Source organism: Balaenoptera ricei, chromosome 15 (assembly GCF_028023285.1).
Source record: "Balaenoptera ricei isolate mBalRic1 chromosome 15, mBalRic1.hap2, whole genome shotgun sequence".
Classification (NCBI taxonomy): domain Eukaryota; kingdom Metazoa; phylum Chordata; class Mammalia; order Artiodactyla; family Balaenopteridae; genus Balaenoptera; species Balaenoptera ricei.
This window is the reverse complement of record NC_082653.1, coordinates 26,271,521-26,289,257: the sequence shown is the minus strand read 5'-3', so window position 1 is coordinate 26,289,257 and position 17,737 is coordinate 26,271,521. Positions and strand designations below refer to the sequence as shown.

The window sequence follows — 17,737 nt, the reverse complement described above, 5'->3', positions numbered from 1 at the left end:
CACATGCCCCTCCAGCGGGGTTGAGGGGCACATCTGTCCTTTAACAGGGTTCTGGGCCACGGACAGTTCTGGGGTGAAACTGGTCTGGCTGGCTTGTTTGCCAAGGCCCTGTTTGAGGCCGTGGACACAGGTTTTGTCCTTGAGGACAAACCTCACTGGGCCTATGGGAGGAGGTTGTCCATGGGCCTGGCACCTGTTGCTCGCCTTCAAAGCATTTCCCAGAGTCTGTTTGTTTGTTAGCATGTTCACTGCTCATGTATCCGTACTTTGGGCCACTCCCGAACAGACACAGGGCCTCCTGGTGCCAGGCACACAGTCAACAAGAGAAAGAGGGAGTGGAAGGGGGCCTGTCCTTGGGGAGACAAAGGAGCCAGGAGCTTTGGAAATACCTGCTTTGAGTCCCATCCTGCCTCTTGCTTGGGCGGATTCCAGCCTCTCTCAGCCTCTTCCTCCATCTTAGGGGCATTAGGGGAGCTCCCACGCTCTGTGGTGGGGACTCAGAATAAGTGAGATAACCCCCCTGTCCCGGGCTGGGGAGGGGTCAGTGCAAAGAAGGAACGCTCGTTACCCCTGCCCTTTCCTGGAGATGGGCCTCAACGCGCAACATGGCGAGTGCTGATGGGAGAGGTGGGGGCATGTCTGGAGAGCGCCTTGCATCTGAGCCCCACTTGGGGTGCAGCTCGAGGCCTCACTCTAAGATGGGGACAAGCCAGTGCTGACCTCACAGGACTGTTGGCAGCACCAAGAGGAGGGCCGGTGCTGGGCCTGGCGCACAGCGGGCTCGCGGCTCGGCAGGGTGTGGTCATCAGTGGCAGGCCCGGTTCTTTCTCACAGGAAAGCCCCTGGGGCCACCCTCGCTGTTAGTCCGCTCTTGGTCCTGGGTGTCCTCCGCACTCCCTGGCTCCGTCCCCCACAGATCTCGCCTCAGATCTACCAAAGCCTGCACTTCGTTGAGCTGGCGCCCACCCAACAGCCTGACTTCACGAGGCACAGGGTCCTGGACCAGCAGAGGCGGCTCACTCTCCTGGTGACCCACCGCATCCACGAGGACCTGGGTCCCAACAGGGAGACCATGCCCGAGCACAGGGCCAGCACGCCCACCGCCATGGTCTCCTCTCCCTCCTCGCTCTCTCTGTCAGCCTCAGGCTCCGGGTTCCTGGCGTCGGGCTCGCCCGCCTCCCCTCGGCCCCAGCTCCCCCGATCCTTGCTGCAGCCCCGGTCTGCCCTGGCGCCCAGTCCTCCCCCGCGGTCCTGCCCCAGGTATCCAGGGACATCCTGCGGAGGCCGGCGCCCCCCATGCCCGGTGCCTCTCCCCTCAGGCTGCTCTCTAGGCCTCTGAAGGCCTGCCTTCCGCCTTCTGTGCAGGAGGGCTCCCACGTCAGGCTCCGAGGTGGCCCACTCTTCTCTCCCGTCCTCCGGCAGGGCCACCAGGCCCATGGGGTCCTGTCTGTCCCTGGCTTACCCCTGCCGGGCCCGGAGGTGTCCCCACTGGGCCATCTGGGGAAGCTGACCTTTTTTGCCAGAGTCCTGGCAAAGAAAATAAATGTTCTCAGATGTTGGAGTCCCACCGGCTCTGGGATCAGGCTGTGTGTCCCTCGCCCCCTTAGGCACCAGGCTGTGTCTCCGAGACGGGGTCGTGCTCCCTTGGCAAGGCCCTGGGCTGATGCGGGGAGGAGAGACCATCCCCCCAGGATACCTGGCGTGGCCGTCTGGCAGGTGACAGGCCGAAGCCTGGGACAGGGGCTTCATAGGCCCCGAGGTGATGTGGTGGGTGGGACGTGCCACTGGGGTGGGCTGTTAGACTCTGAAACTCCGTTCAGCCTCACGGCAAGAGTGAGGCCCAGCAGCCATCCACAGGGGGTAGCCGTTGATCGTCCCCTGCCCCTGCTGGGTGTCTGTCCTCCTTCCCCATCAGACACTCCTCTGCGGGGAACCCTGTATTTCCAAACCGTTCCATGTCCCATGCAAGGGAGGCCTGGAAGTGTGGTGGGCAGCACCGCGGCCTGGCTCCGCCGCTGTCTGGCTTGGGAGTCCCTTGTTGTCTCTGGGCTCATTGTCCCCCTGTGGCCCGGAGGCACCTGTCCAGGCCTCTGCTGGGCCACCCGCCCTCTGGGGACTCTGGACACACGATCTGATCTGCGGCCTGTGGGGAGCCAGAGCGGCCACTGCTGTGCACCACGCTGCCCAGGGGGCCACGCTAGGTGGGGGCTTGCTGGAGCGGTGGGGAGGTGGGCTGCAGACCTGCTTTTGGGGGGGGTGGTCTGGATAACTCTCTGTTCCCACAGGTCCTCCCGCCCAGCTCAAGGCTCAGCCCCAAGGCGGTGAATGTACAGCTTCTCATCTCTCTCTCCACTTCCATCTCCCTTCCACACTCCCAGGATGCAAGCCCAGCTTCCCTCTGCTCTTGGCAGGGAGTACCTGCATCACTGTTCCTCCTCCCCGGAGCCACTGTGTTCTCTCTGCCATGGAGAAACTATGGTCTGAGCCCTCCAAGGCTTGGTTCTTGGAATCAGGGGGCACCCAGGAGTCTGGATTATTGAGGCCAAAATACATCTGCATGCTCTACTCCATCATCATCCCTGTATCTGTTTCCTAGGGCTGCAGTGACAAAGAACCACAAACCGGTGGCTTGAAACAACAGAAATGTATTGTCTCTCAGTTCTGGAGGCCAGAAATCCTGGTGTTGACAGGGCCATGCTCCCACAGACCTGTAGGGGAGAATCCTTCCTTGTCTCTCCCAGCTGCTGGTGGTTGCTGGCAATCCTTGGCTTTCCTCGGCTTGTAGAGGTGTCACTCCAATCTCTGCCTCTGTCATCATGGGGTCGCCTCCCCTTGTGTGTTCGTGTCTTCACACCGTGGTCTCCTCTGTGTGTGTGTTTCTCTTCTTCTTGTAAGGACACCAGTCACTGGGTTGGTCACTGGGACACCCTACTCCAGTATGACCTCATCTTAACAAATGACATCTGCAGTGACCCTATTTTCAATCGGGTCACCATCTGAGTTACTGGGGGTTAGGACTTCAACATCTGTTTTTTGGAGGATACATACAATTTAACCCAAACCAACCTCCAATCCATAGATCCCCTCAAATGATCGGGGAAGTTACAGGAGCCGCAGGGACCTGCAGTGCAGGAAGTGAGGGGTGAAGAGTGGGTCTTCTGAGCACAGGGGGCAGCTGGGGCTGGGGGCCGGGCAGGTTGGCCAGACCTGGGTCGTCAGTCTGAGCCTCTCCAGTGGCAGACCTGGCCCTCCGCCCGACTCTGGTCCAGGCTCCTCTGCCACAGTCTTGGTTCTTCTCAGGGGCCACTGGGGTTTTTGTTGCATTTGAGCCTCAGCAATTCAAAGGCAGACAGAGAGGATCCTGCAGCCCCTTGGGGAGGAGCTTCCCTGTCTGGTCTGAGGGCTCTGGCCTGGCTGTCTCTGTCAGACGCTCCCCTCTGACGAGGCGGATTTATCAGGGGCTCAGTCTGCAAGCTGGGATGGCTGTTTTCCTGGCAGAGTTGTCAAAATCTGGTCCTGAACAATGGTCCCTGGCCTGGTAAGGAGGGTGGATTGTAGAGCTCTGACCCCACGGCTTGCTCCTCAAGCTGCTGTTCAGTTGCACCCATTTGGGGCAGTTACCTTGATGCTCCACCATGCTTGGCTTCCAGGCCTGTGGCGGGCATCTCTGGACCCCACTGCCTTTGGGAGCCTCAGGGTATAAAGGCTAGAAGGGCCCCAAGGCTCAGCTGCTCTAACAGGGAGGCTCAGGGAGCCATAAGTTTTCATATCTAGAAACTGGTTGAGCTGGGACTCGAACCCAGGTTTTCCTGAGCCAAAGCCTCCGATCGTTCTGCTGCATCCTGATCCGGGCAGTGTCTGCGGTAGGGAACGCAGGAAGCGGGGAGGTGCGTGGATAGGGTGGTGGTGAAAGCAGTGGCAAGGCCAAGGCCTGTGTCCAGAGGTGAAGGGAAGGGTATGGTATGAAGGTATGAAGGGGGAGTATGGAGGAACCTGGGGATGTGGCAATGACCAGGCCTTGAGGGATTTTCCTTAAAGGCCTCTGCACAGCCTTGACCTGGAGGGCAACTCAGGGTCCCCTATAGGACCCGAGACCTTGACTCAGGGCCCACTGGCTGGACACTAGGGGTCTGGACATGCTGACCTCTGGGGAAGCTTCCGCTTGACTCTGGGACTCAGTGAACTCTCCCGTCAGTGGACCCAGCCCTGTTACAACATTTACTGCATCTGCCCACGTGTTTTAGTTTTGGCATGTTTTAGAAAATAATTGTAGAGTCTGTCCCACCTCCTACTGAGGCCGCGGCCAGCCATAGAAATTCGTCTCTGGCCACAGGAGGCTGCAGGTGCCCAAGATGCACGATCCCAGGCCCCAGGCTGAAAAGTGGGGCTGAACTTGGCCAACAACGTCAGTGACCCCTGTGTCTCCTGCTGCCTGCACCTGGCCCAGGCCCTTGTGGGATGTCGGGGAGATAATTCCAGAGCATCAGGGTCACAAGCAGCTTAGAATGCAGATGAGGAAATGGAGGCCAGTGTCACACAGGAATGGGTGTGTGAGGAGCCCGGGTCGGAGGCCCTGCCTCTGGGTCCCCCTGGGCTTCCCTGAGCCCCGCAGCACCCCTGCCCCTCCAGCTTCCACTCCCTCCCCAGGCCAGCTGCCCGTGGAGCCACACCTGTCTCCTCTCCATCTGTTCTCTGCCTTTTGCATCACTTAAAAAACTACTTATTTTAGATCTTTTCTGATTCTAAAAGTAGCACAGGCTGAGTATAGAAAATCAGGGAATTACAGAAGAGCATACAAACCAGTAAAAACCATCTGGATTCTATCTCCCAGAGATCATTTTGGTACATCTTCGTCTAGATTTTTTTCTGTCTTTAGGTGCACTTGTGCACACACCCATTTACACACACACTCATGCCCTCACAGGCAGACTCACACCCACTCGTTCACTCCCTCATCCACTCACATCACACAACTCATACCCTTGGCATTCAAGCCTCAAGTGCAGAATTCCTCATGCGGTGAGCAAATGCCCGTCACTGCAATTCCTCGTAGACCTCGCCTGTGATGGCCGCGTTCAGCCCTTCCTGGTGTCACCTTCTCCAGGATCTAGGGTTGTCGCCCTGCTGCTCTTGAAAGGAACAGGAAGGCACACGCCTCCTGTCTGGCCCCAACAAGGTCCTGCTAACAGAGAAAGGAAGAGATATTTACCTCCAGTGGCGCAGAAATGGTTTCCTGGGCCCAGCGTGGCTGAGAGGTCAGGACCAAGGCGGGGGTGTCTCTCCACCAGGAGATGGGGTACGAGGGCACCAAGGGGAGTGTGGGGACCAGCTTGTCCTTAGAGAGAAGCCATCATGGACCTTGTTTTCTGGGCCCACTTCTGTATTTCGTACTTGTTCGACACTTACTGAGCACCTGCTATATGCCAAGCACTGTCCCGAGCCCTGGGGACTCCAGAACGAGGAACACCCAGCCCTTTCCTACTGGGGACACGGATCACTCCTCTGCAGTGTGGATGCGTATTCTCATCGGTTTATCCAACAGATTATCTCGTTGAGCACAAGCACCGGGCATCCGGAGGGAGGCATGGAGCTCGTGGGACAGTAGGCAAATGCAGTGGGGACAAGGAGAAGCCATCCGAGATGGCTTCCTGGAGGAGGGAGCTTTTAAGCCCAGCGCCAGCCAGGACCTTTGTGTTTGCTGTCCACTCTGCCTGAGAAGGGCTTCCCCCGGATCAAAGGACCTCTCCTCCATGCCCTGCTCAAACATCCCTCAATGCCCGACACCCCTGCACTCTCTAACCCCTGCCCCACTTTATTCTCATCACAGTATTTCTTTGTGTATCTATTTATCACTGTGCCCCCTTCCCCCAGGGCAGGACCAGGTCTGTTTGTTCACGGTTCCCAGGCCTGGCACAGTACTTGTCACATCACAGGTGATGGAAAACTACTTGTCCAAGAAATAATCATGACTCTCAGCTCTAAGTCTCCCTCCTCCAGGAGATCTGAGATTGATCTCACCCCGGTTTTCCCTTCTCTGAGGCTGGGTGTCCTCTATTTGCCAGCCCTGGCTAGATTTTGGAGTGTCCCTCCCCAGTGGGGGACCGCAAACCCTGTCTGTGAGCCCCAAGCCTCTGGTGGAGCTGCTGGGAAGAGGAAGTGGCCTGGGGACTTTGAGAACCCCACTGGCTCTGGAAATCTGGGCTTCTTTCTGATTCCCAGAAATCTGAGTGTGTCCTGACTTGGGTCTGGAAGGGTGGGTAGGCCTTGGATTGGCCGGTGGTGGGGAATAATGGTGGGGCAATGAGGAGGGCCTGGAAGCTGGGCTGGGGGTCCCTTTGTTCTGAGGGTCTGACTGTGGAGCCCATGGGGATGCGGCGGCTGCTGGGTGTTCTGTGTGGCAGAGCTCACCCGTGGGAACTGCAGCATCGGCGCCCTGTGCTCTGGGAGTGGAGGGCAGATCCAGAGCAGTGCGTCACCCGCCCCCAGGGCATGAGTCCATCTCCTGAGGCGGCGGCCTGGGGCCAGGAGGGTAGAGGCCTGGCCCACCGTCACAGTGGGGCTTTGTGGTGAACAGTGGTGCCTGGGTTTCGTGACAGCTGTTTCCAGACCTGCACCGCCAGGTGTTTGTGGGGGGCAGTTGGGAGGGGTCTTCCAGCAGAGGGGACAGCCAGGGAAGAAGCCCTGAGGTAGGAATGAAATGGCATTTTCAGACAGTGGCGAGGAGGCCAGTGTGGCTCAGGGGAGTGAACAGAGGGAGGGAGGGGGCGTGGGGAAGAGGCCTGGAGCTGCCTGTCGCACAGGGCTTTTTTTCTCTTGGGAATCCCAGGGGCATTTAATAAAAGGTGCAGCACAATCTCATTGGGGTCTTGAAAAGTGCCCTCTGGCTGGTGGACTTTGGAGGCGGGAGAGGTCCTGGAGACCTGGGGTTAGAGAGGGGCAACTTGGTATCCTAGACCAGAGGGTGCAGCCACTGATGCCAGGAGCTGGCCATGGGGGGCCTGAGGTGTGCAGGAGAGGAGCTCTGGGCGGCTCTGGGTGGCTCTGGGCTGCTTTTCCTTCAACAGCTTTGTTTGTTTGTTTTTTTTCTTTTTACTTCAAGAGCTTTTAAACACTACCAGATTTGCTCAATTCTCAGACATAATTTTAAAACTGTATTAAAGGGACTTCCCTGGTGGTCCAGTGGTAAAGAATCTGCCTTCCAATGCAGGGGATGTGGGTTCAATCCCTGGTCAGGGAACTAAGATCCCACACGCCGCGGGGCAGCTAAGCCCGTGCGCCACAACTACTGAGCTCGTGTGCCTCAACAAGAGAGCCTGCGTGCTGCAACTACAGAGGCCATGTGCCCTGGAGCCCGGGCGCCACAACTAGAGAGAAGCCCATGTGCTGCAACAAAAGATCCCGCATGCCTCAACAAAGATCCCGCATGCTGCAACTAAGACCCTATGCAGTGATAAATAAATAAATAAATCTTTTAAAAAAGAACTATATTAAAAAAGCAATTTAAAAAGATTTCAGAAATTGGGATGTCTCACGATTGATGGGTACATTCAATGACCTTTTCCCCTTGGGAAGCTGATATTGCATTGATTGTGTGTATCCTGGGGTAGAAACAGGGCGGGTAAGGCAATCCTGCTGGGGAGGGAGCGCCCCCTCGTGGAGGGAGATCCCCTCACAGACCCAGCCCGCTTTGAAGATGCAGGAGACAGGATTCCTTCGTTGGGAGAGGAGTTGGGCTTCTGGAGGGGATTGAGGGTGGGTGGGGAACCTCTAGCTCTTCTCCTTGGAGCCTGTTGGGGGGTGGGACAGGGGGTGACACTACCTTCCAACTTGCCAGATGTTTTACACACATTTTCTCACAAAGTTCCTACGAGGTAGGTCATCTATCCCCATTTTACAGATGAAAAAACTGAGGCTCGAACAGGGTGATGACTTGCCCAGGGACCCCCAGCCAGGAAATGTCAGAGCTAGGATTCCAACCAGGGATGTCAGGTGTTTCTGCCTCTTCCAGGCTGAGATGCTCAGGATTTGGGAGTGCTGCCTTTGGGTGGGGATCCCTTGAACATTGGAGACAGTAAAACTGTGGGAAGATTCCCTGTGACAGGAGACCCCCACCTGTAGCAGGCAAGATCAAAGGCCAGGGTAAGGGGAGTGTTCTGTTGCCTCACAATGCTGTCCAAGCTTTCCAGGGTGCTGGGTGACCTTGAGTAAGTCACTCACTTTCTCTGAGAGAGCGTTAATCCCCCTGAGCTCTGGGCTGGGGCATACACCTTATGGTGATGGGCATGTATGGAGGGTTGAAGGGAAGGCTTGGCGGATGGAGACGCTGTCCCATGAGTTCTTTCCCTTTGCAGAGAGGGCAGCAAGGCTCTGAGTTCCAAGGAGTGGCCTCTGATTTGAGGAGTTGAGGGGGAAGCACCCATCCTATGTGGCCCCTCCAACCTCAATGTTCCCTTCACTCACTCAGTCACAGGAGCCAGTAGAACTGGATGGAAACCTCTTCACCCAACCTTCTCGCAGTCATTACTTCTTAACACACAGCATTAAGGAATATTAAAGTTGACAGGCCATAAATTTTATTTGTTCAAGGGTGAAGTGTGGACAAATAGATGGCATGTGTACTACCTCCCTCCCATCTCTCACCCATTGCAGACATCACTAATGGATCATGCACTTTCTTGCTGAAGTTGGATGTGGCTTCAGAATCCTTTCCCAGGCAGCCACTTCCAACCAATCTCAGTTAACACTTGAGGTTAAACTCAGCCATCTATGCTGTTAATCCCCTGAAAGACCAACTCTGCTCTGAAGCCAGTTCAGGGGTGTCTTCATTTAGAGGAGAGACAGGAAGCCAGTCCACTCAGTCAGTAAAGATTCATTAAAAAACACCTTACCACTGTGGGCTACTGGAGCTCTATCCCGCTGGGGCTGAGTAGACATGCCTCATGAGATGTTGTGAAAATTCATTGAGATTGTTGCAGTGCCTGACATAGAAAAGTAATACTTTTTATTGAGTAGTTACTTTGTGCCAGGTGTGACCACATTTAACCCTCACAACCATGGGACTCAGAGAGGTTGAATAACTGGCCTAAGGTCACACAGCTAAAAAGTAGACTCCTAACCAGCCCACTATCCTGCTTCTGCAGTAATAATACTGACTGACATTTACTGACCACTTATTATGTGCAGGTACTGTTCAAAAGACTTTAAACATTCTACAGTCTTTACTTTTTTAATCCTCATAACAATGATAAGAAATGGATACTAATATTATCCCAACCTGCTAGATAAGGAAACTGAGGCACAGAGAGACACAGAGAAGTATCTTGATGGTTAGTGATGGGGCTGGGATTCAAACCCAGGAAGAAGACTGGCTGCAGAGCCTATTTTTCTGTTTTTTCTCCTTTTTAAATAGTCTATGTTTTTGGTCAGCACATTATTTTGGTTCTCCGAAGGTACCTAATGCCCAAATTGTGAGCTATTACTATTATCATCATTGATACTGTAGGTGACAAGCTGGAGGCTCAGAGAGAAAGGGTGTGTTGACTGTAGAGCAGGACACACTAAAAGCAGAACTCAGGTGTGTAGGTGGAATCCGAGCTCATGGCAGTGAAAGCACCGAGTCTTAACCACTGAACCGCCAAGGAATTCCCTCTGTAGGTATTTTTAGCTCCTTATTTTTCAGATGAGGAAACTGAGGCTCAGAGGAGTTCTGTAGGTCTTGTCTGGCTCTCTAAGGTATTAGACTTGCTGGGGGTGAGGGACTAGGGGGCCCCGTAAGGACCCTGGAATCAGTAGTGTCTCGGGGTTGAGTTGGTGCTCGGTGGAATATGGACTCCAGAGCTGCACCAACTTGGGTTCAAATCCCAGCTTCTCTACTCACGCCTAGTGTGACCCCGGGCAAGTGTCTGACTCTCTCGGAGCCTCACTTCCCACATTTATAAAATGGGGATAAGTGGTTGGTGGTTGAATTCCCCGACGGGAGGGGGCGTGGCCAGGCAACAGAGGCTCTGAGTTCTCACAGAGGCTGAGGATGGCAGCTGATGCGCGGCGGTACACTCCGTGCCTGCTCAGTGCCCCTGGTGCTAAAGGAGATGGTGTTGGGCATCCCCACGGAGCTGCCGGAGGAGGGCTGGTCTTTCATGAAGATGTGCACCCTGTGGAGCGGCTGCTGAGTTGGTCCAATGGCTGGTGGTTCCTGCTGCTCATTCTCAAGGTGGTGAGGGCTGTGGGGGGAATCCTTGCCCTCCCGCCCTCCTGTTCCTTCTCTCACCATCCCTGTCTCAGTGACTCTTAGGAAGGACTCTGCTGAACTCTTCCCCACTGAGGTGTGAGTGACTGAGAGCAGCTCAGACCAGGCACAGAGTTTTAGGCCAAAGGGACATGGTACCAGTGGTGGGATGAACCACCACTAACAGGGCTGATGCTTCTTTCTCAACAGGCAGAGCTGGTTTTCTCTGGAGCCTGGGGGTCCTCATGGCCCCTCCCCCTGTTCTGCTCCCCACCCCGCAGCTAGAGAAGGCACAGACTTGGGTAATACAGTCTTTCTCGACAGGTTCAGGGACAGGAAATGTGACAAGGCCGGTGACGTCCAAACTGCAGGTGTTGGTTCAGACACGGGGTGCTGGTGGTTCCAAGAGGGTTGATGGAGCAGTGGAGATGGTTGTTAAATCAGCAGGTGACTTGGCAGGTTCAAGGCTGTCAGGAGCTGGGCAGGGCAGCTGGGCCCCGCCAGCCCCAAAGTCTTGGGTATCAAGCTGGTGATGTCACCACAAAGATTGTCCAAGTAAGCCCCCAGGGCCTGGGAGCTCCCTGCATGCAGGAGCTCAAGGCTCTCTCTCTCAGAGACCTGGCCTGTGGTGCCTCAGTTCTCCTGGGTGAGAAACGGCAGCATTCTGCTTCTCCAGAGGTCTTTCCTACTTTTTATCAATCAGATGAGGCCGAAGGGCAGGAGGCAGTGTGCCTATTGTGCAGATGAGGAAACTGAGGCCCAGAGAGGGACTTGGCTGGACCCCATGCTTCCCACTTTCCAACACTTGTCTCTGTCCTGCCTATTTGTGGGTGAGCCACCACGTTCTGCAGAATGCTGCTGGTGCAACCCTGACCCCAGACTCGGTGACTTGGCGGAGGCCAGGCAGCGCCAGCCCCTGCTCATCTTTAATGGACCTCACACAGCATCAGCACCCCATTGCAGATAAGCACCCTGGTTTGTTCCCGGATTCTGAGCGTCTGAGCCTGTGCTGTCCCTGCCGCCGGGTCGTTCAGGGTGTCAGCACTCTTCCTGCGTGCTTTCACTCATCAGCTTGTGTTTATGGAGCACCTACCGTGTGACAGGTGCTGTGCTGGGTGCTGGGGACACAGCGGGGATAAGACCGCCATGGTGCCTGCCGTCAGGGACCCCACATGCAGCAAATGATGCAGAATAGTAAAAATAATCAAATCACATTGATAGAGCACTAAGTGCTAAAAGCAGGGGTTGGGAAAGACAATGTTGGGTGGGAGATGACAGGGAGTTAATTAGGACACACGATCAGGGAAGGACTCTCAGGGAAGATGACGTCTGAGCAGAGACCTGCAGGACCGAGGAGCCAGCTGGGTGGCCATTTGGGAAAGAGAGTTCCAGGCAGGAGCACAGCTGAGACAATGGCCTTGCCGGGGGGCGGGGTGAGGCCAGCGTTTAGGGAGCAGTAAAGTGGCTGGTGCGAGCGAGCTGAGGGAGCAGCGGAGGAGAGGAGGTCCGCTGGGCAGACGGGGCCTTGCAGATCATGAAAAGGAGTCTGGAGTTACTCTGAGTGAGACGGGAGCCATCGCAGGGCTGGAGCAGGGAGCAGCACGCTCGGATTGGAGCGGGGCCGGGGCTGGGGAGGAAGCTGCTATGAGCAGCCATGGTGGAGCCGCGTGCAGAGGGCGAGGGGGACGTTCAGGAGGTGAAGGTGGTGCAGGCGCCGATGTGCAGGAGTAGAAGTGTTGGGGAAGGAGATGTCTTGCTCAGCTCCCCGGTTTTTGTCCTGAGGCCCTGTGCACTGCACATCCCACTGAATTTCCAGGGAGGTGGCTGTCTTCCCCCCATTTTACGGAAGAGAGTAGAGGCTCTCAAGTAGGGGAAGTAACTTGCCCGAGGTCATCCAGCACGGAAGCCAGAGGGGGATTCACACCCAGGCCAGGTTGACCTTTGCATCCGCTCCCCTCTCTTGGGTGCCTCCCCGGTCCTGCCCCGCGCTGGCAGGGTGACCATGTGCCGGTGACTAAATCTCTTCCAGCCGCATCTGGAAAGCTAGGCAGATCCTCCTGGTGATTCAAAAGATTCAAATAAGAGACAACGTTCCCCATGGGTGGCACTCAATAGCCAGTCTAGGGCTGAGGACCCCTCAGGGAGGAGGAGGGAGCCACCTCTAAAACCAGGTTAGAGAATCCAAAGAATCCTGAGCTCTCGTGTAACTCCACCCCCCGCCCCGGCTTGCGTACCTCCTGGGACGGGGGCTCAGTCCTGCAGTGTTGGACTGGTAGAACGTCCTTCCTTGGGTGGCATCCACGTTTACCTCCTGCTCCGGCCCAGCTCCGTCCAGGAGGGTGATGAGGGGAGGCAGTGGAGGTGCCAGACCGTGTTCCCCCAGCTTCTCACAGGGGCGACAGGAGGGACCTAGCGCACAGCCACAGACCCCATCACGACCAGCCCTTCCCTTCCCGTACACCCACCAGCAGCAGCTCCAGAGCTAGACAGCCAGGCTCAAATTCCCGCTCTGCAGCTCTCGAGCTGCGTGACCACACGAGGCCTCATCCTGCTCGTTTCCTCCAGTTGCACCTCCCTCACGGGGCTGCCGGGAGAAGAGGACATGGAGAGGTACAGCGAGTTCCCATCTCCAGGCCCAGCAGGGTGAATCCTCCAGGAAGGGTGCCTATTATTGTCATTTTTATTTCTCAGCCCCCTTGCAAAGCCCAGGGTCTCAAGTGTCCTAGGATGATGCCTGACATATCTGTGCTACTTGGAAGGGCCATCCGGGAACTTCCCTCCTGTTGCAGGGGGACCTTCTGGAGGCAATGCCCTCACTTGGCCACACGGCTGGTTGGTGGCATTGATAGCAGACAAGCTGGCAGGTTAAGAAGGGAGGGGTCGCTAGGAGCTCTGCTATTCTGAGCTCTGGGCGGGGTGGACAAGGCCTCCCCTTCCTCCTCTTTCCCACTCCAGACCCACTGCCAAAGCTGAGGGGCTCAAAGGACTCCGGGCTGAGTGCTGGGGACAGAATCCTCCTGGAGCCCAGCCCCAGGGAACTGCCCAGGACCAGTGTCTGAGAGCTGAACAGAGCAGGAGGCTCTCTGCCAGTGCAAGGGGCAGGAGCAGGTGGTGTCCAGACACCCAGGGTGGAGGGGGTTCTAGGGGCCCCAGAGTCTGGGCCAGCCTTCCAGGCCACCTAGAGATTCCCATAAGCCCTTGGGCCCCATAGTGGAGAAGAAGGGTAGATGGGGTGCTCAAGCTCAGGCTCCCTGACCTTGACCATGACACGTGGTGACCAGCAGCCTCGACCCCTCCTCTCCAGGGCTGAGTCATCCCCAAGAGCCCTGGGAGGATGAAAGTGGCCTAAAAAACCACTGTGACCACTGTCGGGCTTCCCACTGGCCTAGATGCATGAGGCCTCAGAGCTGGATCTGGTTTGGAGAAATGAAGACTGTGATGCTTCCCTCATTTTGTGTGTGAGGGGTTCATACCCATCATCACAGTTGACAAGGGCCTTCCACACCAGGAGCTTGGGGGCCTCAGTTTGCCTCTGGCCTCTGAGATGAAGTGAGGACTAGTGTCTCTTGGGCGCACATGGGGAAATTGAGGCTAGGAAGGTGACTCCCTCCAGGTCACATGGTGAGGGAGCACAGGGTAGGGGTGGAGCCCAGGGCTTTGTCTCATCACTGGGCCAGGGAGCTCTGAGTCATGGAGAAGCCAGGCCCTGCCCGTTGACCCCAGCCCTACCTGGCCGGGCGTCCAGGGATTAGCAGGATTAGTGAAAATCCTGGGGTTTGAGCTAGGCTTACAGGAGGTGACACTCTGGGTACCACGGAGCGGGGCGGTTTGGTGCTCTGTACCTCCGGTTCTGTCACTGCAGAGCTGACTCCCACCCTGGCCGGCTGCCCACTCCTCTGCTCTGGTCCAGTGGGTGGGCCGGGTGGCGGGCGGGCGGCCAGCCTTGTGCATTATGGGACTGGCATGGGGTAGTGGGGAGAGAGGCCCAGGGGCAAACTTTGTTCTCCTGCAGGATGCTGCCCCAGAGATGAGCCCCTTCTGGCCGGAGCAGCCCCCTGTTGTGGGCCTTGGGTGACACTGGGTCCCTCTGGGGGCCTGTCTCCTTGTCTGTACAGCAGGGCTGTTCAAGGACACCGTGGACTGCAATGCCCAAGCCAGGGGCTATTGACCTTCAAGGGCAGGGGCTGTGAGGCATGTAGGGGATGCGTCTGGGGCAGGTGAAGGGGGAACCCGTGGTGAATAAGGCAGAGGGCTGAGCCGCATGCAGTGGGGGCTCCTGGTGAAGAACAGGACCCCCGTGGATGGAGCACCCCCGCTGTGCCCTTCCCTGCAATCTGTGCGATGGCTCGGTGTCCTGGGGTGGGCGGGGCGGTCAGGCTACTCCCCAAGGCGCAGCAGGGACAGACCCAGCAATCCTGCTGTCCCTCACACTTCCACAGTTGGTCCACCCAAACCGACTGGAATCTAAAATGACGGTGAGAAGGGTTGGATGGGCGAGCAAGCATTTCGGGCCTGGAAGGGTCTGGGTTGATGTCATAGCTCCACCATGACACATTGTGACTTTAAGAAGTCACTCCACCTCTCTGTGCGGCAGTCACATGTCTGTGCACTGTTCCCAAGCTACAGATGAAAGATGGACTGTTTAATAAAGGTACTGTATTGTGGCCTCTGGTAGCAATTTAGCTAAAATTAAACTAGATCCCTACCTCACACCAAGCACAAAAATAAATTCCAGATGCATTAAAGAGCTTTCACATATCTAAATCTTGTGTGTGTGCACTAAAGAGCATATATCTATATATCTATAGTGTGTAGGTATGTACATACATTATATGTAAATTATAAAATTAGTAGAAGAAAGTATATGAATATATTTTTGTAATCTTGGAACTGGGCAGGACCTTCCTGACAATACATACAACTTAGAAGCTATAAAAGAAAAGACTGATTTACCTTTGGACATAAAATTTTCAAAAAAAATTAACAAAAGACACTTTAAACAAAGTTAAAAGACAAATGACTAGAAGGAAACATGTAGGACAGCTGGAGGAGTGAGATTGGGAGAGGCATTTGGGGGAGGAAGTAGGGTATCTCTGGGTTCACTTTTCACCAAACTTCAGTATGGTGTGTTAATAACATTCTTGTTAATAACAAGGACGGTTCTCATAAAAACTATGGAAATAATGCCAAGTTGGATATGCATGGCTCCCAGGTCTGCTGGTTGCTGGGAGGGGGCAGGGAGTGGCAGGAGGATGAGGTGACCCCTTGAAGCCACCCTGACCATGGAGACCATTAGAGGCAGGCCCTGGGGCCGGGTGCTGGAGGGTTCCCAGGGGCTGGTGAGGAGCCTGCCTGATGGCCAGAGGGGTGGGTTCTGCAGCAGGACAAGGGCCTGTCCAGGGTGCTCTCCCAGGAGATGGTGTATTTCCGATTTATCCGCCCTTCTAATGTCCAGCTGAACCCTTGCCAGCCTCTTCACCTGCCTCCCCCTGCCTGTATGGAGTCCCTCCCTTGCAGGTTCCATCCCTGTGCCCTTTGCGGCTTGAGCAGCCTGCCCCCTTCTAGCACAGCGTCACCCCGTCCCTGAGTACTGGACCTCCTATCACCCGCCTGGGGCCAGAGGTTGACAGTGATCATTTACCTTGGTGATCATTTACCCATCATTTACACAGCACCTACTGTGTGCCATGCTCTGTGCTGAGACCTCCATGGGTGGAACCGTGGTAGATACTCACAGTAGATACTGGCTTTAGCACTTCCGTAAGCTCTTAAGTAAATACTAGAACAGGTGAGACTCAGCTATGACAAAGATTACGCACATAAAGAATGAGTGACTGATTGAGGGAACAGAAACAAAAAAATATTTACATCTGCATTTCTAATCGTATACAGTGATGACATGGAACACGCTATCAGAATTTATAGAGTTTTCTTACAGTGTTTCCAAAGTTTCCCAGAGTTTCTCCTTTACAGGATTTCAGATATTTTATTATTTTTTTTTCAATTTTTAAAATTGTGGTAAAATACATGTAACATAAAGCTTATCATCTTAACCTTTTTAAAGTGTACAGTTCAATGGTATTAAATACATTCATAATATTGTGCAACCATCACCACCATCCATCTTCATAGTTCTTTCCATTTTGTAAAACTGAAATTCTGTACCCATTAAACACTAACTCCCCATTCTCCCCTCCCCCAGCCACTGGCAACCTGTCTACTTTCTGTCTCTATGAATTTGACTACTCTAAGTATCTTATATAAGTGGAATCATACTGTATTTGTCTTTTTGTGACTGGCTTATTTTATTTAGCATAATGTCCTCAAGGTTCATCCAAGTCATGGCATGTTGTGGAATTTCCTTCCTTTTTAAGACTGAATAATATTCCGTTATATGTATAGACCACATTTTGTTTATCCATTCATCTGTTGATGAACACTTGGGTTGCTTCCAGCTGTTGTGAATAATGCTACTATGAACATGGGTGTACAAATATCTCTTTGAGACCCTGCTTTCAGTTCTTTCGGGTAAATATCCAGAAGCAGGATTGGTGGGTCATGTGGTGATTCTATTTTTAATTTTTTTGTGAACTGCCTTACTGTTTTCCACAGTGGCTGTACATACCTTCCCACTAATAGTGCACAAGGGTTCCAGTTTCTCTACATCCTCATCCACGCACTGTTTCTGGTTTGTTTTTTTGTTTTTGTTTTTAAATTTATTTATTTTTATTTATTTATTTATTTATTTATTTTTGGCTGTGTTGGGTCTTCGTTTCTGTGCGAGGGCTTTCTCTAGTTGCGGCAAGCGGGGGCCACTCTTCATCGCAGTGCGCGGGCCTCTCACTATCGCGGCCTCTCTTGTTGCGGAGCACAGGCTCCAGACGCGCAGGCTCAGTAGTTGTGGCTCATGGGCCCATTTGCTCCGTGGCATGTGGGATCTTCCCAGACCAGGGCTCAAACCCGTGTCCCCTGCATTGGCAGGCAGACTCTCAACCACTGAGCCACCAGGGAAGCCCTGTTTTTTTTTTTTTTGATGATAGCCATCCTAATGGGTGTGAAGTGGTATCTCATTGTAGTTTTGATTTGCATTTCCATAATGATCAGTGATGCTGGAACACTCTGTGATGCAAGGGTGGGATTTCTCATCTCCCACATCATCTGATACAACAGCCATAATTCTGTCCCCATTGTACAGATGGAGAGACTGAGAGGGCTGGGTCTTGCCCAAGATCACACTCGGGTCAGGGGCAGAGCTTGACTTGAAGCCAGGAAGCTGAGTCAGGTACGGGCATCAGACTGCCTGGGGTTGAATCCTAGTGCTGCCATTTGCTGGCTGTGACTTCTGGCAAGTCATTTTTTTTTTGCTTGGAGACTTCATTGTCCCCATCTGTGAAATGGGGCCTCATGGGGCTGTTGTGAGGGTGCCTGGGTACCCAGCACGTGACTGATAATTGCTAACTGAGCTTCAGACATCAAACCCTAGCCCACTCTCACTTTTCGGGGCCAAAAGAC

At 54.5% G+C, this 17,737-nt stretch overlaps 1 protein-coding gene across 1 annotated transcript in view; it reads left to right on the top strand.

Moving 5' to 3' along the window:
• The window catches only part of EFCAB8 (EF-hand calcium binding domain 8), a 56,934-nt gene extending 54,566 nt beyond the window's left edge, over window positions 1–2,368 (top strand). The window contains exons 26-27 of the mRNA XM_059897242.1: window positions 917–1,716; window positions 2,286–2,368. Of these exons, the coding sequence (XP_059753225.1) occupies window positions 917–1,339 (423 nt within the window). The 3' untranslated portion in view covers window positions 1,340–1,716; window positions 2,286–2,368. The remainder of the gene's footprint in view (window positions 1–916; window positions 1,717–2,285) is intronic.
• Window positions 2,369–17,737: the final 15,369 nt, after the last annotated feature.